Below are 26,141 nucleotides of genomic sequence, written 5' to 3' on the forward strand. Positions count from 1 at the left end.
GTTCAACCATCTATGTGATACTGATATACATTGTACGTATGCATTTGGAATTGCTTTTGTTAAATACAACCGTAACTTAATTCCATCATTTACATATTTGTATAAGTAACATTTTGATGAATTTTCAAAAAATGCATTCATTTCTTGTAAAACCACGTCATTCAGTCTTTGTTTTATTTGTAATAAGAAGTGTTTTTCGTTTATATAATGGGAATCCCATATATTTCTAAATCCTAAGGAGAATATCAAACCTTATACATGCAAGGTGAAGATAACGAACAGTGATCAATCTCATAATTCCTACAAGCAATACAAAGTAGATAGTTGGGCAAACACGGACCCCTGGACACACCAGAGGTGGGATCAGGTGCCTAGGAGGAGTAAGCATCCCCTGTTGACCGGTCACACGCCGTGAGCCCTATATCCTGATCAGGTAAACGGAGTATTGCTACACAAATATGAGAAGTTGACGACGGAGAAGCTGAAATCATCCCGTTTGTCATACAGTTGAGTTGTTAGTTTGCCGTTAATATCTACTTTCAATAAAATATCTAAGTATGAAGCAGAAGTGGACGACTCTGTGGTGTCCTTTATTTCGAGCTCACAGGGATATATCAAATCGACATATGAATGAAAGCTATCATTGTTAATAGACAAAACGTCATCGATATATCTAAAAGTCGAATTGAAGGTCACAGCGAGAGATTTTTTCTTCTCACGTAGAAGTTTTTGAATAAATTCTGCTTCATGTGAATATAAAAACATGTCAGCTAACAAAGGAGCACAATTCGTGCCCATGGGAATTCCAACAGACTGTTGGAAGACCTGATCACCAAAGACCACAAAGATATTGTCAATCAGGAACTCTAGCATATTTTTTATTTCAACTTCAGAGTACTTGTGCGTGGAATCGGAGTGGTGTTTAACAAAGTAAGTTTTTGAATGACTGATCACTAGATATGAAGATTTCCGTTTTCCGTTTTTGTTGAAGAAGCAACTGTCTATGATATCAAAAAGTCTAGTCTTTAATTTATCGTGAGGAATGGTCGTGTATAGTGTTGAAAAGTCATAGGTTTTAATGCTATTGATTTGGGACAAATTCTGTGATTTCAAGTTTACTAAAAGTTCTTTAGAATTTTTTAGAATCCACATTTGATTAACACCACTTCTGGCATATGTTGTTGCACAGTAAGTTTGAAGTTTCTCCTTCACAGCTGTTAACATTTTCGTGAGGAGCAAAGATAGGGGCTTGGTAGAGCACTTACTGGATCCAGCAATGTATCTTTGTTTGTAAGAGGTTTTATGTAGTTTAGGAATCCAGTATAGGTACGGTAACTCATATTCATTCGACCCATTGACTGGAATATTAAATGTGTCTAAAACTGAAGCATGATTTTGAAGAATTTCATCTTTTGAAAGGGCAGTTGGAGTATAAGTATGATTACCAAAAGTGGAATTAATGCCAAGTTCGTTTAAAATACAGTTGTAATAATGAGCCTTACAAACAAAGACAATGTTGTTACTAGCTTTGTCAGCTGGAACCAAAACATATTCCTCATGTAACCTAATAGTATCTAATTCTTTTATCACTTCTGGTTTACTAAACACAGAAGGATAGATGGTACGTACTTTTGTTTTCATGTTTCTAATGCGGGATTTTAATATCCCTCTTATGCTTTTAACACATTCTGACAATGTATCAAGTTCTTCTTTTTCATATTCAACCCATCGTCTGGCATAATCTTCCACAGAACTCATAATAGAGATGAAGTTCTGTCGCCAATTAAGAGGTCCTCATTTTCAACAATATCAACATCACCAGTAATGACATGTCCAGCTGGACTATAGTTGAAAGAAGATGAAGAACAAGAACATGTTGGTGGATTACGTATAAGATGTTCTATATCTAATCACTGCAAAGTTTGTTTATAATTAAAAAGTTTGGATGCAATAGTAGAAGTATAGCTGTAGGAAATACAGGGTGTAGACTTGAACTTGAAATAAGTTGGAATACACGACTGAACCCTTTTATGACGAAGAATGTTGCTTATGTTGACGGCATCTATTCCTTTGTTTGTAAATTTGAGCTTAAGGAACTGACGGTATGATTTGGAAGGAATAACATCTGACATCCAACAGGTGAAAACTTCTGAATTACACATTTCTAACATTTCATGATATACACAATTCAAACTGCATTTATCTGAGTTTTTCAATTTCAACCAGTATTTAACCAGTAAAACCTATAATTTTACCATTTATTTTTTGAAAATCAGTATCAGTGGCATGTGGCATTATGCGGGGTTGGTATTATAACGGGGGTGTTAACATGCGAGGAAATATGTTCTTTAAGATTTTTAGGCACAAGTGGGGGTGGCATTATAACGGGAGAGGGGCAATATATAGACTACAGTGTAGTTGAAAATGAGGACCTCAAATCACTTATTCTAAAAGGTCCAAAATACAGAGAACCTCGGTCTTTCAATTGGCGACCGAATTGCATCTCTATTATGAATTCTGACGAAGATTATGCCAGAGAATGGGCTAAATATGAAAAGAAGAACTTGATACATTGTCAGAATGGATAAAAAGTGTAAGAGGAATATTATAATCCTGCGTTAGACACATCAAAACAAAAGAGCGTACCATTTATCCTTCTGTGTCTAGTAAGCCAGAGGTGATAAAAGAATTAGATAGTTTCATGAGAAATATCTTTTGACTCCAGCTGACAAAGCTTTATCTACAGTGTATTTGTAATACCTTTATTTACAGTGTATTTATAATACCTTTATTTACAGTGTATTTGTAATATCTTTATCTACAGTGTATTTGTAATATCTTTATCTACACTGTATTTGTAATATCTTTATCTACACTGTATTTGTAATATTTTTATCTACAGTGTATTTGTATATCTTGATCTACAGTGTATTTGTAATATCTACAGTGTATTTATAATATATCTATCTACAGTGTATTTGTAATAACTTTATCTACAGTGCATTAGTAACACCTTTATCTACAGTGTATTTGTAATAACTTTATCTACAGTGTATTCGTAATATTTTTATCTACACTGTATTTGTAATACCTTTATCTACAGTGTATTTGTATACAGATTTGAGAAAGATGAATATGCTATCCAGTGACGTGTCAGTGATTGTATACAGAAAGATGAAGATATTATCTAGTGACGTGTCAGTGACTGTATACAGAAAGATGAAGATATTATCCAGTGACGTGTCAGTGAATGTATACAGAAAGATGAAGATATTATCCAGTGACGTGTCAGTGAATGTATACAGAAAGATGAAGATATTATCCAGTGACGTGTCAGTGACTGTATACAGAAAGATGAAGATATTACCCAGTGACGTGTCAGTGACTGTATACAGAAAGATGAAGATATTACCCAGTGACGTGTCAGTGACTGTATACAGAAAGATGAAGATATTACCCAGTGACGTGTCAGTGACTGTATACAGAAAGATGAAGATATTATCTAGTGACGTGTCAGTGAATGTATACAGAAAGATGAAGATATTACCCAGTGACGTGTCAGTGACTGTATACAGAAAGATGAAGATATTACCCAGTGACGTGTCAGTGAATGTATACAGAAAGATGAAGATATTACCCAGTGACGTGTCAGTGACTGTATACAGAAAGATGAAGATATTACCCAGTGACGTGTCAGTGACTGTATACAGAAAGATACAGATGTTAGCGGCAGATTTGATGCATTGTGTAATGTTTAGAAACACTGAGTTATGCCGTCTGTCGTCATCTTCATGTCAGGATATTTAACAAATCTAATAAAAATCACATCTTTAGATCGACTCATATATACCACTATGTGCATCCCAAGTCAAAAGATCTGTGATCCACCACATTTCCCACACGGAATACGACGGATCGCAAAAGGTTGGGAAGATAGAGCGGATCTTACACTCTGCACACCATCGATCTTCTCGTTTCAGTAGATTAACTCTGGGTTATGAAATTGTTCAAAAACGCTGTTTGTCATCAATAAATTAAGGCCCAGAACACGCGACTGCCACCGTGGGTCTGCTTCAGAATGGTGTTTGACTGAGAGGTAGTCTTTTCAATCTCCACACAAAAGTATATGAACTCACGCTGTTCTGTCAAAATCCATTGTGGCGACAGGATTTGTTTTTCCAATTACTTCCAGGAAATGCAGCGTCCAATTCCTCCGTTACCCAGTCCTTAATACCCTAACACCCATCCACCCTCCAAAAACAATTCAATCCCACCACCAACTTTAAAATTGGAGACCAAAACATACAAACAATATCGCTATCTAGGGATAATACTTAATGAAATATTGAAAATTCCAGGAAGCAGTGGATATGCCATCGAAGGCAGGTGGGTGAGCACCCAGTTTGACCATTTCTAAAATACATCCATTCAAAGAAATGGGTTTTAAAACTTTTGAATCGTTATCTAACTCTTGTATTATACCTATACTGGATTATTGTTCTGGAGTATGTGGATATAAAAAAATCCCCATGTATTGATAACACCCAAAATCGTGCATCACGTTATTTCTTAGGACTGCACAGATTTAACCTCTTCTTGCTTTAGATGGCGAAGTCGGGTGGATCCCATCTACTCAACAGCGTTGGCTAAATATGTTCAGAAAGTGGAACAGATTGATAAGGATGGAAGATTAACGTCTGTCCAAAGAAGCATTCTACTAGGGTTATGATAGTCGGGGATCTTGGTGCTCAAAAATTGAAGGTTTGTGAGAAAATCTCGATATTAATTATAAATCAAATGCGTTTCTCAACCAGTTATCTATAAATATTACAGAAATGGAAAGTTTGCTACACGATTATAATGAATGCGTCTGGAAGGGTGGATCAACAGCTTTCCCAAAACAAAGAACATATATCACACTGAACACGAAATCTATTCTTGAACACTCCCTTTTCGCATTGAAACTGGTCGCTTCCGAAATGAGCCAATACGTGACCGACTTTTTGTCTTTGTACAATTCTGTGTGTAGAAGACGAAAAACACGTCCTTTTGGATCTTATTTAAAAACCTGCGAGAAAATTTCTGCTATTTGTTTAACGCAGAACAGTTTAATTATCAGTAATGACCATTTGTTAAATTGATTAATGGTTAATGGTTATCCTCTACCCACAGCCAGATTGGCTAATTCAGCCTACCTGTGAAGAAAACTCGTATATTCATAAATAACAAATTGCATCTGAATGTAAATTGAAATTAGAATTTATATCCATGCATTATCCGTACTGAGAATCCCATTGCATGCATTGATATTTCAAACATATAAGGTCACATGGGCCGGGGGCAAAAATGCATAATTCACTTTTATTTATGAACTTGTAATGATGCGCATGTCACTATAATAAATAATTACTTCAATCATTTATTTATTTACATTTGCAATTACATTAATCGATTTACGCAAACTCAATACATTGCAATAAACAATCTTTGAGGTTTAACTATTTTTGAAACGCAGAATTGTTTAACATAATTTTTGAAAAAGGGGTAATTTCATCCCAATGAATAGGAAGTGCTGGTGAACTCCATTATGTATAGTACAATATGTGAAGTGCTTTATCTAATACAAAAAAGGGCTATTTGCAGAGCAAAAACTGCTAAATAGAAAACATATTACACTAGGTACCGTAAATTCATTTCTAAAGACTACATATCTATTTAAAGACTGAAAGTAAAATATACTCATTTTATACGATCCATGTACAATTTAGACGTCATAAACCTCAATATTTTTGTAAGTCTTCGTTTAATTAATGAGAAATACAGGTGTAGAAATATCGATGAATTAATGAAGTCGTCATGAAGCTAAATACAAAATAATATTGAAATAAATATCAAAATATACTGATTTTTCCTTCCTGTCAAATGGTGGGTTCAACCCCCTAAAAGTAACCCCAAAACGGCGCGTTTGACAATTGCGCATCAACATTAAAGGGCAGGTTACTCGGTATTATTTACAAGCTGGCCGTGGTTTGGGAAACTTAAACCTAGGAAAGATCTAGAGAATTAGCAGCTGTCTAGGTAAGTACATTTAACATTTGTAGAGTGTAAATGTAGTATGCAAAGCAATATAACCGACCTTTGTACAACAGAAAACAATATCTAAACTCTTTTCTTAAAAGTTTATTTTAGTTTGTTATTTATAGAACGCTATCAATCAACGTCCGACAACTCTAGAATAACAAATTAATTGCCTTGGGTGCGGATCTTTAAATTAGTCTTTAGATAAAACATATTGAGTTGGTGGTATCCATTAAAAATAAAACACGATTCTGTTAGTGTAGCTTATACTGTGTTTATGTAATAATGATAATAACGTGTTCCGTATAAGCCAGAATGGGTTCACTGCAATGTGTAGATCCACGGGCACTGGAAGTTAATGTAAATATATATTATGTGCATGTATAATATGTATTTTTATATATGCACATACTATATATTTACATTAACTTCCAGTGCCCGTGTGTAGATCAGATAACTTCAGAGAACTAGGACGTACTCGATGTGCAGTGTTAGAATTAAGGTCGTACAGCCGTGGCAGTGAGGGTTCTTCACCATGACAACGCCGGGCGTGACACGGGTTTTTAAGGTTTAACCAAAATGCTCGTGACTTTCGTTTACTGGGCACTTGACATACTAATATAAATACACTGAACTTGCTCACACAGTTTACGGTTTATATGTGTAACCAAGTGATATACTTAAAAGAAATGAACTACACTTTTGAGCTGTTCATGGTCAATATGAACCCTGCCTTTTGTTAGTTTATATTTTATTGTCTGTGTAACTTTATGACTAGTTCCACATGTAGTGACTGTTTAACACTCCCATACAGCAGCGAGTAATTCTAAGATATGACATCACACGTACTTTAATCATGTGCCCCAGATTCCTATTTACTTGAGGGTATTTTATACTTCATGTACCTCAGTTTAGCAGAATTGTGGCGCTTCGTCTCGGCCGATAACATCTTCATATATTGAGTGAAATATATATGGAGAGAGAGAGAGAGAGAGAGAGAGAGAGAGAGATATACATGTCGGTATAGGCCTATGTTCTCGAATGAGCATATTGAAAATACTAGAAAGAGGAGATGACTGTGGATGTTCTTTTAACGTGCCAACGCCTGCCGCGACACGTCCCGTTTTTAAAGTCATGTCCTATTGACCCACGACTCTCTTTTCTAAATACCTTATTAGCTATCACCTCTAAAGACTTGTGTTTACATCTTAGCTTTGACGTAATCATTGCAAGAGCGGGGCTCGAACTCACAACCTCCTGTTCACATAAAGCGAACACTCTACCACTGAGGTACCGCGATCCCCTGGGGTTAACTTGTCTTGGTGGTGATAAAAGTGGTATTCTACCTATTTTTAAAACTACTAGTAGACCTATAGTCATACTACTTGAAATACTTGTATATTATGTGTAGGTTTTATCTACATATTACAGTTTGCTTTAGTAACTTAACATTTACAATAGCGGATCAAGCGCCGGGCGCACGCCTCTTACAAATATGATCAATTTCTTTAAGAATGTCCAAATGCATGTACCTGTTCAAAATATACCAATAAAGGTCTTATTTTGTCAGAGCACAGTTTGAGGGGACTTCGCCCCATGGGCTATACTACCAGGGCTTCGCCTGGACCCACTGGGGGCCTTAAGCAATACAAGCTGTAACTGACGGTAAATAAATTAAAGAATAAAAGAACAAATATTTAATAATTTTTTTATTAAATACATTCAACTTAATAGAATCAGAGTGAATCTGAAGCAATAAACCCGTCCTGTCAGTAATTTCCGATGTGCATTGACCTCGAAGGTCGTGCCATTTCGGAAAAACGCGAAAGAGAGGCGCTGAGCACTGTCAGATCACAGGCACCTGAAGTATGGATTATTACTCTCCCCCCCCCCCCTTTTCATAATTTTGTAAGCTTTAGAGATTGGCCTTCTACCGGTATAATAAAATGAACTCCAATCTCTAAAGCTTACAAAAAGCATGAAACGATTACATGAATCGAAAGAGGGATGAGATAGACTGGGAATTCACACATTTCAGAGAAATTGTTTCCACAACCAAAAAAAAAAAAAAAAATATGAAAAAGGGGTGTGGTAATAATCCATACTTCAGGTGTCTGTGGTCAGATTTGTAAACAATTTAACATGACAATTTTATAGAAAATAAATAAATGTTTATTCGGTGTATACATACATACATACAAACACACACATATATAAATACCAAGGATAACCCATGAAAGCATATATTTCCAATGGGGTCCTTTGATGCACGGATGTTTGCGCTAGGGGATCATTTATGTGGGAGGATACCGGAGGAAACCCACGTGTTCGAGCGGGCGACCGCCATACCCTCTCACTTACAACCACTGCCGATCACGGGTATCAAACTCGGGTTGCAGCGGTGAGAAACGAGAGTGCTACCTCTGCGCTACCCGGACACCCATGTCTGTGTATATATGACGCAGTGGCGGTTTATTCGAAACGCTCATTGGTATGCTCTCAAACAACATTCCCTTGTTTATTCTACTGAATTTTTCCTACTATGCTGGTTCACTATCAAAATTTCATTGAGTTGCACATTTGCGTAATCATTGCTTTCTTACACTTAGGGCCTATAGTGATTCTTGTCATTCATGAAACGGTGAAATATTTTAAACAAACGAAACGTGTAGTTACTCACGTCAGTTTCCATCTTTATGTAATATGACGTAGATTTAGGTCTCAGCAACCCGATTATGTTCGGCAATCATCGATGGTTCCCATATGTCCGTGTATACGACGCAATGGCGGTTTATACGAAACCAGCATATAGTAGGAATAATTCAGCAGAATAAACAAGGAAATGTTGTTTGAGAGCATACCTAGCGTTTCGTATAAACCGCCATTGCGTCATATACATGGACATGGGAACGCAGATTGCCGAACACAATCGGGTCGCTGATACCGAGGCTGCATTCAAGATCGTAGCGGCTACGTAGGGCTCGGTAGCGCTACGATCTTGAACGATGTGCTAGGCTATAGGCCCATATATATATATATATATATAAAACGTGATACTTATATACCACATGTATTATCAAAAACTGAAGAAGAAAATTATCTGACAAACAGATGTACAGCTTGAACACTGGATAACGGTACCGTAGTAAAAGCGAGAAAATATGATATTTTTCCCGCGATACAACATAGACTTCTACGTCGTGACGTACTTTTATATTGTGACGTCATATAGGGTGATGTGAACTGAGGTACAGTCATAGGACATAATTATTCGCCACTTTCAAAATGGCTGCCATGAAACGCACGTCCACTTGGTGAAGTTTGAAAGTTGTTTGCTGTGGATAGAATTAAAATCTTACCTCAGTATTTGGTCAGATTTCCTTTCATCCTGATTACCTCCTTTAGTCGCCCTGGTATAGAATTATAAAGGTTCTGTACATAGTTTAATGGAATGTTTTCCCACACAGTCCGAATTTCCGCTATAAGATCTTGTCGAGAGTTTATAAAATGGACACGGGTTTCTAGTGTTCTTTTCAAATGTAACCATATGTTCTCTATTATATTTAAATCTGGTGACTGTGCTGGCCATGTTGTTGTATTAATATTGTTGTCAGCTACATAATCTTTAATAATTTTGGCTCGATGAACAGGGGCATTGTCGTCCATGAAAATGTAGTTGTTCTCCGGGAAATGCCTGGCTATTACTGGCCATATATTATCATCAATTATTTGTAAATATCTTTGAGCATTAATGTTACCTAGGATATCAGTCAAAGTGCCCATACCTTGAAAACAAATGCATCCCCAGATCATAACACTTAACTTTCGTCGCGGAGCAGGACACGCTAGTTGGGGGTTATACTTTTCATCCGCTTTTCGCCACACGTATACCTTGTTGTTATCCCCAATAACAATCTGACTCTCATCACTGAAAATCCATTTACACCATTCTTGCTGAACTGTCCAATCTTTCCTCTCCTTGCACCATTTTACACGTTCTTTTTTATTCACTTCACGAACTGCCACTTTCTTCTTTGCAACCCTCCGTACATATCCTAATTTTTTTATTTTTCTTTCAACAGTTTTTGTACAAAATTGATGATTCCTATTTTCATTAATAATGCCTGTTATGTCTTTGTAAGTACGTCTCCGATTTTCTTTGATGACCCTTGAAAGTTTGTTAGAATCCCTCTGCGTGAATAGACACTTACGGCCCCTTCCCGTGCGATTTTTCACATCAGAATGCTGTTTGAATTTCTTAATAACACTTCGCACGGTAGATCTGGGTATTCCTAAAGTCTTTGATAAGTTAGAAACATTTCCGTTCACTTTGTGTGAATTAACTACGAGATTTCTGACTTCAATGCTCAGCTCTTTCCCTTTACGACCCATTTCAATCAACAATGTTTACTAAGTTTATGATCAATAGCAGACGAAAAAATGTATGTGTACACGTCATCAATTTTAGTAGCTTGACCCTGTTGTAAAAATATGAAGGGGAAATTTGTTGTCTATTTATAGCACGGGGGTCTATTTTCGGTTCCTAATCGCAAATACAACGCCATTTGCGCACAGGGTGGCGAATAATTATGTCCCATGACTGTACATCTTGTGATTTTAGTTGTACACTTTACTCTAGGGGCCTACTGTGGTAAGCCTAATTCTTATCATGTTTTAAAATGGGATGTTTTTCAATGACTCAGGTAAGCAAACTATTTGATTTATTTTACACTTTTTGTTGCAGTAAAATGCCGGAAATCAAGTTGAAATCAGACAGTGAAGATGATGACACCCACTTACGGGTTATGGATATTGATGGCTACTTTATCCCCACCTTCCCTCTCCCGGATCACGAGAAACACTTCCGGTCTATGGCGGGCTGGAGAGCCAGATCTGATGACGTAATGATCAGTGCTTATCCCAAAGCTGGTAGTATATCACAACAAAACTTAAACAGGCATGTTGATAAATCTTATTGTTCGAAATGGAATAAACAGGAATTTATCTGCTCCGTATCTAGGTACTCATTGGGTATGGGAAGTCGTAGGCATGTTGTCCCGCCAGAAAGCTGAACGTATACCGGAAATAAAAGAAACCGTCATGATGGAAGGGATATCAGAAGAAACCTTTGACAACATAGCTTCACCCAGAATCATGAACACACACATTTACTTTAAGTATCTGCCCAAAGATTTCTTCGACAAGAAGTGTAAAATTGTTTATGTCATCCGTAACCCGAAAGACATCGCCGTTTCATTTTACAATCACCACAAGAAGCTGCTAGAATACGAATTTAATGGACCCTGGGAAGGCTATGTCAAACGGTTTATTCAAGGAAAAAGTGAGTTTTGTAAATTTTGCAGCTTTTCTTCTAAACGACAAAGCATACAGACCCTTTGTACAAATTTTACATTAAGGTGGATCAATCCTCATATGACTTATCAATATTAATGGTTAAAAGTGGAAAAACTGTATTAATTTCCACTCAATATAGTTTAATTTAATCAATAACCAAAGAAAAGGTGTATGTTGCCACCTTTTTAAAGATGTCAGACATACAAAAACAGAAGTATAGATCTATATCAACATAAAAAATCACACATTTTCGTTAAACAGAATAATGAAAATTAATTTTTTTTAAAAACTTGCTGAAATGACAAATTTCAAATGTCAACAGTTTAAGAAAACTGCTAATCCATAGATATATTGTAACAGGTTTCTCTTTCCCTTAAGTAATAACAGGAACACCTGTTTGGGTTCTCGACAAGACGTTTATTCAGGAGTTACCATGCAATGCACGAATTGTCCAATGATGAAACCCTATAACAACAATGTTTAACAATTTTAAGTAATATGCTATATAAAACATGAATACTATAATTTCACATAATTACTGATGTACAACCAATATACGATTATAGCATTACATGGGTGATCTCTATCAAGGGAGATAACTCTATACCTGTATACATCACATATTAAATCTCCCAAGTCCTATAGACTTTAACTTCATCATAAAACTTTACAATAATTATCATTATAATATGTATTAACATTATTAATTATTGAATTAAATAAAAACCATATGGTGAGCATACCATTCTATGGGAATAGGCTCGAGTGAACAATATTTACAGATGACACCAAACAGGTCTGATCTATAAATTAATTATGATATCTACAATATCTTGTAAGTCATAAAACATACTTTTACTTTAAAATAATATCACAGTGAGACGAATCATATACATTACTATCACAGATATTTACATTATATAAGTCTCACTCTCACTGATCATTTATTCCAGAAATGTGGCAACAAAAGGAATTTTATGCAAAATTACAGATTTAACATTTAGTAAAGGAATTATAGAATAGTTTAGCATTAGTAATAAATTATTAACTTACCATTCAAGAGGAAAAATGTCGGTCTATGTCTAATTGTCAAAATATGTCAGATCTACTGAAATCAACTCTCTTCTTCAAAAACTGAATAAAGACTGACCACAAAGAACAGAACTCTTGGAGGGAAAATCTCCAAGACCAATCCAATGACATAAGACAAACTAAAACACCAATGAAATTAAAAGACACAAGGGACATTTGGCCAAAATATAATTATATACCCCAGGCCATTACACTGGGAAAGTGACCAAATTTATATGCTTGACTGCATGTTTAAATTACATTACCTTGCCTAAGCATTTTATTCAATGAACCGATTCTTTATACATATACCCATCATATTATACAATATACATGTATAATATGAGTCTGTCACAATATGAAAATTAATTGTGGATATTAGGGAAATCATTGTATCATAAACATGCAGTAGGGGAAATTCCAGCATAGGGGTTATTGCCCTTGACAACAGTTTTAAAATTATAAATAATTGATTATTTATGGAAAATAAAAACTTTTTCAGTATCAGAAGTTTACCAATTTTTTTATTTTATTCAGTAAATGAAATTCCTCTGAAAGATATATTTCTATCATGCGCAAAAATTGAATTTAATAAAGATTTTGCAAAAACCTATGACATCACATGAGGATTAATCAACCTTAATTGAATTTAAATTATCTTAATAATTTATATTTCTTGTGAAATTGACATTGCTTTCACCTAAGACAATGAATACATGCTGTCGCGGGTTGAGATTTTTTTTCTGCAGAGCTTGCTACCTTCATCACCCGATGAAATAACAAAGAAAGCATTTTATTGTTTAAATAAAGCTCTAATTCAAAACATAACTGGTGTGTATGAAAAATGAGTTGAATTTAATTTTCAAATTTCAGAAGTGTCCTCTAGTAAACTACTGTGTGTTGTAGTCCCTGACACGTTCCACTTTACCATTTTCTCGTTCGCTCACCGTTCGTTCAGCGTGCACTCTCCGTTAACGTTTTGCCACCGTTGATACCATACGCTGTTTGTTTAGTATGTTTACTACATCTATCCCGACCCCTTTTAGGGTGTTTGTTAATTACATGTACCCCAAACGATTTTGAGACTATGTATCATGTACAACTGTAAATTCAGGATGTCACTGCCATGTTAGTCACTGCACCAGTCTACAGCCTTTTATATCTATTGTTAAGATCTATCTTTTTTTTTTTTCATGCCTGGTTGTAATAAATAAAGTACAATGCAAGAAAAACATCCGACACTTTCCGAATAAATTGTACATCTTGCATTTACCATGTCACCGTTCACTTTGCGCTCGCATTTACGCTCCGGTCGCGTTCTGCGTTCGATCACCGTTCATAAACTGCCCACCAATGCAAATTGCGTTCAGCGTTCACTCACTGTTCGCTCTGCATGCGTTCACCGTTTGTTCATTCAAGTGGGAAAGTAGAACGTTTCAGGGACTGTATATGGCATGATAAGTCATTTGGCCGATATTGTACAGTTGCTACGTACAGTATGATGCAAGAAGTATTCGTACAAAATGGCGGCGTGTTTACATTCGCGACGGAATTAGGTCAGAATAAAAATGTTGGTATGCCGTTTCTAAAATTAATAAAACAAACTAAACTTATCTAATACTTCGTCAAATGTCCTTTCAATCTTATAACACTCAATAATCTTCGAGGAATCGATCGATATAGGCTTCTAACATAGTCTACCGTGATCCCTGTCCAGATGTCCTGAATCTCTCGGAAGAGGTCATCCCTACTCCTGATCCTCCCAACTCGTGTCAGAAGCTTTCTTTTTAGTAGCAACCACATATTCTCGATGATATTGAGATCTGGACTCAGTGCTGGCCAACTCATGGTGGTAACATTGTTTCTGTGAAGAAATTCCTGGGTGCTTCTAGCCCGGTGTACCGGAGCGTTGTCCTGCTGAAATATGTAATTTTCAGCGGGGAAATGACGGACTATAACTGGCCACAAGTTCTCATCAATGATCTCCTGATATTTCTCAGCGTTTATATTGCCATTCACAGACGTGATAGTTCCCACAACTTCCCATGTCACACACACCCCCCCCCCCCCCCCACACCCCCCCCCCCCCCCCCCCCCCCATCATCACTTCATAAGGTGACGGGTGGTTTCGTCCCAATTACATATTCGCACCTAGTGGATTCGCACCTTTACCTGTACGCCCCAAGTGGATTCGTCCCGAGTGGTTTCGCCCCCATTGAGTATGTAACAACAGTGGTCGGAACGATTGATTAGTGCATACTCTCCGTTAACGACGAGCAATTGAATTGAATTGAAATTAGGGGATGAATGCTATATATTAATTTACCGACGCCCAAGGTATGTTCATTTTGATCATTATACCAACAATTTTTGGATGTTTATATATGGCAACAGTGGTTGGAACGATTCATCAGAGCATACTCTCTTTTAACGATGAGCAATTGCATTGAAATTAATGAATGTTATACAGTATATCAATTTACCGACTTCCAAACTATGTCCATTTCTATCATTATACCAAGAATTTTTGCCATGGCAAGTTGCATTCATTGTGGAAAATCAGTAAGTAACTAGTTCTAATTGTAACGGGGACCGTTACATATGTTCCCCAAACCTTCCCCAAATAAAATGTGATGTCCTTGTGAATCTATAGCAAAAAATCATTTTATTTTAGCCTTTAATTACGTGTAGTACGTTTAATATGGTCATTTCAGTACCAAGAAATGAAAGAAAGCGTTGCACGTGCATACACGCGCACGCGTGTATGATTCCGAATTTCTGTTGATGTCGTTCAATAGGCATTTGTATCATATACCCACAGTATGAATTTCATAACATTTCCACCAAATATAAGGAAGTTATAGCGATTTTAAAATCGTCCAATCAGAATTCAGCACACGTGCATGCACGTGCTGAGCAGTAATTCTAACCACAGCAATTTGTAAGGAGTACCAAGACACATCTAAAACCTTAATATCAATAGAATTTCATGAAAAACAAAAACGTTATCGTCCTTTAAAAATCGAACATTTGAAAAACGTCGCACGCGCATGCGCGTGTGTGTTGGCATTTTTTGTTACACCAATATATAGATACACATATTGTCTACGTATGCTGTGAATATCAACTCATTTGCTTCATAAATAAGATAGTTACAAACGTTTTAGTACTATCCAATCAAAATGAAGCGCACGTGCATGCGCGTGCAAATTGGTAATTTTGACCATGCAAATCAGTTAAGGGTCTCAATATCTACCTATGATATGAATATCAAGCCATTTCAATGAACAACAAAAAAGTTAGACTGATTCCAAAGTTAGTGTACAAATTTTGTAATGCATGTGCACGCGCATGCGTGCGCGTGCAGACAAAATTACTATCATTTTTCATATCTACAAATGACATACTACCATCCTATTTAGGTTTCATATCGATCCCCTTAATATTCTGATTTTCCAATTTTTGTACCAAAATTGCAGTGCACGTGCGCGCGCGTGCATGCATGTGCAGACAAAATGACTATCACCATGCACATCTACAAACGCTATACTATCATCCTGGAAAGTTTCATATCGATCCCTTTTGTAGTTTCTGAGAACACTACCGGACAAAAAAGTACCGGAGAAAAAGAATAATAATAATAATAATAATAAGAAACAGAGTAAAAACAATATGTTCCCAAACTTTGTTTGGGGAACATAAAAATTATCATATGAAACAGAATTAGCATTATGTAGATAAAATTAGTGTGTCTGTTATGTGATTTTATTAATCTTAGATATATTTATATAAATCTCTAAATGAAAAATTCAATTTATAGCATAAACTTAAAGCAGCAATATTTATTTGAAAGTAGTTGATCATTTTAAGAAAGTGAATTTTGGGATATGTTAAATCGTTATAATTTTAAGATATGTTATTTTATTGGGGCGAAACCACTCGATTAGTACATCGGGGCGAAACCACTCGACTATATGGCAATGTTCTACCTTATGTTACCTGCATTGAAATAGGGACGAAACCACTTGGTGCGAATCCACTAGGTGCGAATATGTAATTGGGACGAAACCACCCGCATTCCTTCATAACATGGCTTACTTTGTCGTGGTGTCACTAAATCAGGCCGCCATCCCTCACCCTTATTGCGCCACACATACACACGGGAATCATGTCCTATCATGATTTTAGATTCGTCCGAAAAAATAACTCTGTTCCAATAGTTTTCTACTGTCAATCGTCTCTTTTCCCTGCACCAAGACAATCTTTTTTTCCGGTTAACTTCCTTCACAACCACTTTCTTCTTAGACACTCGCCTCGAGAAACCATGTTTATTCGAGATGAAGTTGCACGGTACGTTTGGCAACAGGTTGGTCCACATTTTCATTCAATTTGTTCGTAATGTCTAGCAAACTTTGCCTTCTGTTCGTCTTGACCAACCTTTCCAATCGTCGGTAATGGCGATCTGTCACTTTTGGAGGCCGGCCGCTTCGTTTAGTGTTTTCCGCTGAACCTCTCTGTTCAATACGTTTTTTCACGCTTGAAATCGTCGTATGAGGAATTCCTAACAGCTCTGACACTTTCCGAATAGAATTTCCCTGGTCTAAGAGATTCCATATAACATTCTTTACATCGCTTGATAACTCTTTCCCCTTTCTATTCATCTCGCTTTCACTTAATATATATTTCGGAAATATAGCAGACGATAACAATTCAATTCAATTCAATTCTTTATTGGCACTAAAGCACATTATATAAGAATGTGTTGTTAGCCATACATAGATACACATATATATTGATACATTACAAAATATCAAACTGTTGAAAACTTATTTCTAACATTAAAACAGTCTCTGATGTATAGACAGGTTTGTTTTGTAGATACAAGGTTATGTGGATTTAGTAAAGAAAATAAGGTATTAATATCTAGTAGTTTTGAATGCATTTTTCTAATATGTTCATACACAGGACAATCAAGTAAAAAATGTTTTTCATCTTCAACAATAGTTTGACAATGAAAACAAAACCATGTGACACATGGGATGCCACATGACAAAACAATGTTATAAATAACTAATGGAATCCCGACGCTATTTAAAAACTATTTCATACTCCGTAAATCTATTGGCTGCAAGCGCGAATGTAAACACGCCGCCATTTTGTACGAATACTTATTGCATCATACTGTACTAGCTGCAATAATGTAGCCCTCTCTGATTTTTTTTTTTTTTTTTTTTTTTTTTTTTTTTTTTTTAGGAGAGAGCTACAACTCCTTAGGATCTCCGTAATGGTGCAAATGCGGGAGTGATTCACTCCCGCAACATTTGCGCTCATTCTAAACATTTCCTGACTTTCTTTACGTAAATAAAATGATATTCTATGTTTCTTAGTCAATATATAAATTTACAACCTGCAACTTAGGATTTGTGAGGCTCTATTCTACCGTTTTCAACAATTTCGATAAATTCCAATTTCTCAATTCATGTTTGTGCGCCATGTTTGATGTACTGAAGTATAAAGTCATTTGCATATGCCATATAAGGTAGTATTTACATGAATGGAAAAGTATGGAGGCGAAAGCTATTTCGTTGGTATTGAAAAGGTTTGAATTTAATATCAAGTTTTAACCGAACAGCAGAGTGTAAATTCTTTCTGCAACAATATGATTTTCCTTTCTTTGTCGAAGTGGCTCGAGTAACTACATTTTCGCGCTGATTGTCAATGCTTAGGTTTTTCATTAGATCCACCTACGAGATCTCGCGATAACAAGCATGGCGGAGCAGACGAAGAATTTTGCATGCTGTACATTGTATTTAATGAAAAACACCTTTATTAGACATGCCCGAGCACAAAGTTGGTACTCCTTTCGGTGTAAACAACATTTGGGACTAATACACAGAGTTTATTATCGGTTATTCATAAAATTATTTTGCACCATTACGGAGATCCTATGGAATTGTAGTCCTATCCCGAAAACGTCAGAATTAAAAAAAAAAATTGGATAGGGCTACATTATTACAGCTACATACTGTACATGTATCGTATTGACATGTATTGTGATTTTACTCTGACATGAATTTAGTTTAGTCTGTGTTTGTTTTGAATAGTGGATTACGGTTCCTGGTTTGACTACACTCTGGAGATGGAGAGGTTTATTAAGGAGAACCCCGGATACCCCATTCATGTCGTGTTATACGAGGACATGAAAGAGGTGAGCTTCCTTAATTCATGTTGTGTTATATGGGATTATATTTACATTTGCCAATGTATTTCCTTATATGACAATACTAATGAAACTGACATTCAATTTTGTATAACATGAAGTTGGTTACGTGATCAGTCTTTTCTTGCGTATGAATACAATCAATCACCGCTTCAAAAGTAAAGTACTTTCACCTGGTTTCTTGCTTATGCAATGCAGATGGGGATTTAGGGCCCTTCCTCTTTTCGCCACAAATTAAACAAAAAAAGAAATAGTTCGATTAAAAGTCAAAAGCTGAGTATTTTGGCTAATACTCTACTGTTACACCCCCCCCCCCCTTCCTCCTTTCGGAAACTGCAATTACATCATAACAAAAACAGAAGTAAAAAATAAAGTATCAGAATATTTATCCAGAGTTTATTTTGTAAACAGACAAGAATTTAATCAATTAATGAAACAGTAACATTAAACGAACCGGTTAGCTGTTTTATTTTAAATACTGCCTGCAACTAAGTACTAGAACAACTAGGCCTAAACTGCAACATGGCGAATTCATATGATGGCTTTGATATTGGAAGCGAAGTATTAGATCTATCATGTCTCTAGGGATTTATGATGATGATAACCTGTTGTTTCCAGGCAATAGCCATCACGGCCATGACTTGGCATGAGCGAGGCTGGTTGAGGCTCGAAAAATGATGTCCATATCAGGCCACCGCTTCGAGTCTTCATTAAAATCCTACAACAGAAATCTCTCAAGTGAACAAAAACTGTCAGTTCGTATTTGTTTTCTCTTACACACCCTGGAGGTAAAAAAGCAGCTTACCTGCACTCCGTCTAAATACAATGCATGTTCTAAATGGCTACAACTATGAGTCCTAACGATGAACATGCCGTTGTTCTCTACCAAAACTTGCACAATCCTGACCATGAGCTTAACATTAACTTGATCCATCTATCCTCCTTCAATGCCCTCAGATCCTTTGAATTTCTGTCGAAATCTGTTTTCAACTTCAAGTAGGTCAATGTCACAGTTTCTCCATCGCTGATCGCGACCAAATCACATCACGGATGTAGTTTACTCCGCTCTATTTGTCTTCAATGCAGTTGACTTTACGCTCTAAAGTACCGTTATTTTACACCTGTTTCGTTTTTTTAACCTTCTAAATTAAATATTTATATCTTATATTCTGTTAGATGTATTGTTCCTAATTATTTGTTTGATAAAAATATAATGAACTATAGTTCGTGTTGTAATATCGTTATTTCGATCATCTACTACATATGCATGGAAGCTCGGTAAGAACATATATCAAAATAGAAATGTAAGAAATGAAATATAATTTTTGAGCGTTATTGGGATATGACATAAAGTTGGTACGTGATCAAATCTACTATAACACCCTTCGGGTGTTATAGGATTTGATCACGTGACCAACTTTATGTCATATCAGCCCAATGACACTCTAAAATGATATCTTAATTAATGAAAGGGGTGAGATTCCTTAATTCATGTCATGTTATATGAGGACATAAAAGAGGTGAGCTTCCTTAATTGATGTGTTACAATGTATGCGAGGACGTGACGGGGGTGAGATTTCTTATATCACTCAAGAGATGTCAACTATTTACGGAAGAGAATTCAAGTGAATGTGAAAATTTATTCTTCAATGATCTTCCATATGAACTTGGGAATGCATTGTATGACTCGTCTGTAGGTAAAATGTCATAAGTTTATACCTACCCATTGCGCTTTGGGTCTTAGCATTGAGAGTTCTTAGAATGCATCTGTTTAAAACATCTCATCTGAAAGACCCAGGATTTTCCTAATGTCCGTGACTCTCCTAATAACCCGTGACTGACTTTTAATGACTCATGGCTCTCACTTCTAATGACCCGTGACTCTCACTTCTAATGACTTGTGACTCTCACTTTTAATGACCCATGAGTCTTACTTCTAACGACCTGGTGACTCTCACTCTTAATGACCCGTGACTCTTACTTTTAATGACCTGTGACATATTTCTAATGACCCGTGATTCTCACTTCTAATGACCCGTGACTCTCACTTCTAATGACCCGTGACTCTCACTTCTAATAACACGTTACTCTCATTTCTAATGACCCGTGACTCTCATTTCTAATGACCCGTGATTCACTTCTAATGACCCGTGACTCTCACTTCTAATGACACATGACTCTCACTTCTAATGACACATGACTCACTTCTAATGACACGTGACTCTCACTTCTAATTACCCGTGACTCTCACTTTTAATGACACGTGACTCTCACTTTTAATGACCCATGAGTCTTACTTCTAACGACCTCGTGACTCTCACTCTTAATGACCCGGTGACTCTTACTTTTAATGACCTGTGACATACTTCTAATGACCCGTGATTCTCACTTCTAATGACATGTGACTCACTTCTAATGACCCGTGACTCTCACATCTAATGACCTGTGACTCACTTCTGATGACACGTGACTCTCATTTCTTATGACCCATGACTCACTTCTAATGACCTGTGACTCTCACTTCTAATGACCCGTGACTATCACTTCTAATGACCCGTGATTCACTTCTAATGACCCGTGACTCTCATTTCTAATGACCCGTGATTCACTTCTAATGACCCGTGACTCTCACTTCTAATGACACATGACTCACTTCTAATGACACGTGACTCTCACTTCTAATTACCCGTGACTCTCACTTTTAATGACACGTGACTCTCACATCTAATGACCCGTGACTCACTTCTTATGACCCGTAATTCTTACTTCTGATGACGCGTGACTCACTTCTAATGACCCGTGACTCTCACTTTGAATGACACATGACTCTCACATCTAATGACCCGTGACACACCTCTAATGCTGGGCTCTTGATCAAGTGAGTCACTATTTATTATGTCAAACGTCTTATGTTTTATGTGGCCAGCGGGGATCAAAATATTAACGGTAATGCTTTGTTGAATTTACCTAGAGATATTGTCGGAGACAAACTTCCAACCAATTGTCACAAGAAACGTGCACGTTTGTTATCCTCGACTTTGAATCTTCTATTTTTTCATCTGGAACAATCGCTTTATTAGAAATAATTATTTATTTGATAAAAATAGCATGCTTTTAATTAAATTCATAACATCATGTGAAAAAAATTTTAAAGGTGTAGCGTAAATCAATTTCGAACTTTGAAAATTTTTGGGTTTTATTTATTTTCTATTTCTCTTTTTATTTGGTTTTCCATGCAGGACAGCTTAAGGGAGATTAAAAGATTAGCAGACTTTCTGAAGGTGGATGTGAGTGACGAGATGGTCAGAAAAATTGACAGTCTGTGTCATTTTGACAAAATGAAAAAAGAGAAAAATGTGAATGAAGATCCATCAGAATGGAGAGACAACAACCCAGGGATGTACAGGAAAGGTAAGAAATAAAGAAAGAAGTCAGAAAAGGTAAGAACTCGGGAAAGGTAAGAAGTCAGGAAAGGCAAGAAGTCAGGATAGGTAAGAAGTCAGGAAAGGTATGAAATCAGGAAAGGTAAGAAATCAGGAAAGGTAAGAAGAAAAAAAAAAGAAGTTAGGAAAGGTAAGATGTAAATAAAGGTAAGAAGAAAGGTGAGTCAATACAAGGATGATTTTAGAATGAATAAAATCCCAGTGATTTTAAAAGACCAGGGGACTTTGAACATTATTAAGATTACACATTTGTTTTACAAAAATGTAGCTGTGAGAAGCTTGATCTTCGACCAGACGCCATACTAACTTTGTTCCGACTTACATGTACAGGTCTACAAACGTGACCAAGACGGAGAAAAACAGCGTCAACAGCTTAGGCCTACTTAAGGATAGCTGAGGGCGTGTTGTACTGTTCGGCTTTGTAGAAAACACGTTCACCATTTTAATATCCTTCTTCTGAAATGTAAATTCATAGAAGATAAATTCAAATTATACCCTAGAGAAAAAGATATTCGAAGTTGTGAGGAGTGATGCAAGACCCCAAGCATAAAATAGTTTTGGTTATTAGAGCAATCTGATATAGACTATGATAATAATATATCCACTCATTCCCATGATTCTCTGTAATCCCCTGTTTGTATATATTAGAAACGAACAGATCTAACATCTCTTTTTGATCGGGATTAAGAAATAAAGATTGCGTTTTCGTGTATATTGCAGATTAACCTCCTCGGTCTCGAAATGTTTTATAATTCAAACAACATTTCGAAACGGAGGAGGTTATCCTGCAATATACATAAAAACAAGAACTTTATTTCTATTCTACTATAATCCCGAAATATACAGTCAGCCGGTCGTTTACCTATACAGCTACGAATTAGGTCACCGTGACGTCATGACATTTTCCAAAACGGGCTGTTCTTGGTCTTGCGTTGTCCTGCTTGATGCGTACATGTAATTATTAGGAAAGTCAGAACATGTATACACTCCCACTTTTCTTTTGTTATGAAATTGTTATCTTTTATCAAAAAATTGCGCAATATACCAATTACAATACATGTATATATTTTTCAATCCATAAAATCATATCTTTTTTTAGGACAAGTTGCAGACTGGAAGAATTGGTTCACCATCGCCCAAAATGACATGTTTAATACAATTTACAAGGAAAAAATGGCGAGTTCGAAAGTTGAAATAAGATTTTCTCTCTAAATACACAAACATACTAAAATATGCAGTTTTTGCCCTATGGATGTTCAAATGAATGTTTATTTGAAGATTACAGTACTATAGTAGATGAAAACAGATCTCAGAATATCATTGAAATTAATATTTTTAGAAATATCTACTTTTGCTTCAGAGTTAAGCTAGTACAGCAAAAGACCTAAATTTTCAATGAAATATGAACCAGGGGGACAAATGAAAGAGTTACTGAGATTACAGAAATGAGACACATGATCTCCTGAAATAGAAATTTTTGACAAAGTCTCAAGTCTGTTACATGATCAGAAACAAGAAGTAGTCTGCTTTTCTGCAAAAGAAATATGATTTCCTGTCAAAGAATAGTTTTATTTGTATTTTAAATATGGATTGTGTCAGATATTAGAATAATTTGAATCCGAAGTGGTTCTGTAGAATCTGTGGTGAACAATCCAAACCGAATGCACCAGGGTAAAACGTGTATCTACTCTTTGCATTTGATACAATCAACTGATGTCGAGGTATAATTGTATATGTATATAAGTGAATAAGCAAACGAGAAGTGGGGAAACTTATAACATCACTCAGGAAGTTGTTCTCATTTTGTAACTCATATTCGATAAATGAATATATTTCAGTAGCAATATTTCTTCAAGAATTGTTTGATGGGCTAAAACTGTATTTGGAATGTGTATTCTTTAGGTACTCAGTGAATGACGTGTACATTATGTACATATAGAACTAGTTGTAATGACGTTATGGTACACTGACGACGCTATGGTACACTGACTGTTAGAATGACATTCTCTCACCAGAGGGCGCGTTACGCAAGCTTCACATACACCTCTATCAATGCTTGGAATCACGTGACAATATAATCACATGATATAAACATTCATTCTCGGTAGGTGATACATCAGGCTCTTTTTATAGCCCACTGGCACTTTGATAAGTACATATTTACCATTTAGCTGTTTGTCCTTTATTTTACAATTTTACAAGTATTTTTACAGCCTTTCTTACTTTCGATTCAATGTTTACATTAAATCTCCACCACGTGAATGTTCTGCATTCATACGCATATTACGAAGTAGTTCCAATTTTAGGATTAGAAAACGGCGATTTTAAACAATTTACAGTAAGCATCAATTTAATTGCACCAAAACATTTCATAATATGACTAAATATTTAGTCGAAAACATAAAAGTTGGATATTAGAAACTTTTACAAGATTTCTGTAAAAAGCCGTTGACAGAGGTGTAGTGCGAAGAGCGCACGGAACTCTGGGTAGAGAATGTTACAATGACCTCATGGTACAATGATCACGTTATGATACACTGAAGAAGTTATAGTACACTGACGTTATGGTACACTGATGACGTTATGGTACACTGATGACGTTATGTATTCAGGTTACGGAGATCCCTCTTAATTTATTTGAATAATTCTTTTTACTAAACGTTCCGATACACTGACGAAGTTATGGTTCACCGACAACGTTCCGATACACTGACGACGGTAGAATACACTGATAGCCCTCATGCCTTGAAAACATTATGGTACATGTACACATTATGCAATATTAAGAATATAAATTATACATTTCTATGCAGACTTGAACGTCTTCCTAATCTATGATAATCAATATTTTATGCATTTTTGTACATTGTATAGAGAACAAGTATTATATTATTAAAGTTATATATTGTAGTCGTATACAAGAGGAGGTTGTGATGAAATATTTCAATAAATGATACATGTATGTAGACATCTTCAGTGTGTTCCATTTTATTATTTTGGCCGTAACCATTGGTAACTGCAGCTCAACATAAGAACACTTGCTGATGGATAGGTCCTGCCAATTGTTTACGCTTTTGACACTGCTAGAGAGATGACGAGGTGAAAAGTCAATATAATTAATAGGATTCCGAGTCAACTGTACAAACACACATGTAACTCAATGCATTTCTCGGGGGTAAGTCCTAGATAAACAGTATTCCCAAAGTTCACGGTTCTGGTTTTTCTGGTATTTGTAGTCCACATTCTCAATTGTTTTCTTTAATCTATCAAGATGTGAGCGGATTGCTCGCCGTTGTACACGTTTTGAGAAATAAGGTGTGTGATCTGTCCGACGAGACACATTCATAAAGAAACCCAGACACCTTCTGGGGTGGATAGACCTTACTGTCAGCACTTTTCATGTTCCATAATTTGTTTTCTTCAAACCGCATCGTTATAAAAATGATTCGATATATACCTGTTGAAAGTTAAAAACTTACTTTGACCTTTTCTATAAATGTACTAGTAGGTCCGATGGAAGCGCCCGTCAGGAGTCTTCACTGATTTTGTGTCCGATGGAAGCGCCTGTCAGGAGTCTTCACTGATTTTGTGTCCGATGGAAGCGCCCGTCAGGAGTCTTCACTGATTTTGTGTCCGATGGAAGCGCCTGTCAGGAGTCTTCACTGATTTTGTGACAGTGCTTTCCCTGGGGGGTCCTTCTAACCGCCGAAATGCTAATTCTTTTAAAATACAGATATTTCTCGCTATACTTTTTAAAATATATTTCTTCATATATACAAATCGTTTTACGCTTTTTGTAATCTTTGGCGATTGGCCTTCTACTGGTGCATTTTCTATGATCTGAAAATTGTGAGAGAAAAAAGTGCATTTTATTATACCGGTAGGCCAATCTCTAAAGCTTACAAAAAGAAGGAAACGATTTAATAAATCGAAATTGGGATGAGATAAACAGGGAATTCACACATTTCGGCGAT

The 26,141-nt window shown here is 36.2% G+C and overlaps 1 protein-coding gene and 1 long non-coding RNA gene across 4 annotated transcripts; one reads left to right on the forward strand and one right to left on the reverse strand.

Moving 5' to 3' along the window:
* Positions 1-5,961: 5,961 nt before the first annotated feature.
* Positions 5,962-25,139, forward strand: LOC125649052 (sulfotransferase 1B1-like). 3 transcript variants are annotated; one of them, XM_048876265.2, is made up of 7 exons: positions 5,967-6,078; positions 10,823-11,007; positions 11,099-11,419; positions 18,609-18,712; positions 21,964-22,135; positions 23,267-23,343; positions 23,751-25,139. In XM_048876265.2, exons 2-7 carry the CDS (start codon positions 10,827-10,829, stop codon positions 23,781-23,783), a joined length of 888 nt encoding a protein of 295 aa, XP_048732222.2. In that variant the 5' UTR covers positions 5,967-6,078; positions 10,823-10,826; the 3' UTR covers positions 23,784-25,139. The 3 variants fall into 3 exon arrangements, with proteins under 3 accessions (XP_048732220.2, XP_048732222.2, XP_048732221.2); XM_048876263.2 differs by having other exon boundaries at positions 5,962-6,078; positions 23,267-25,139; XM_048876264.2 differs by lacking the exon at positions 5,967-6,078 and adding an exon at positions 6,629-6,646 and having other exon boundaries at positions 23,267-25,139.
* LOC130055210 (uncharacterized) lies at positions 19,094-19,785 on the reverse strand. Its single transcript, XR_008803496.1, has 2 exons — positions 19,530-19,785; positions 19,094-19,442 (listed from the first exon to the last, which is right to left on the reverse strand). It is a non-coding gene; the product is annotated as an uncharacterized LOC130055210 (long non-coding RNA).
* Positions 25,140-26,141: the final 1,002 nt, after the last annotated feature.

The sequence above is a fragment of the Ostrea edulis genome, chromosome 5, assembly GCF_947568905.1.
Source record: "Ostrea edulis chromosome 5, xbOstEdul1.1, whole genome shotgun sequence".
Lineage (NCBI taxonomy): Eukaryota > Metazoa > Mollusca > Bivalvia > Ostreida > Ostreidae > Ostrea > Ostrea edulis.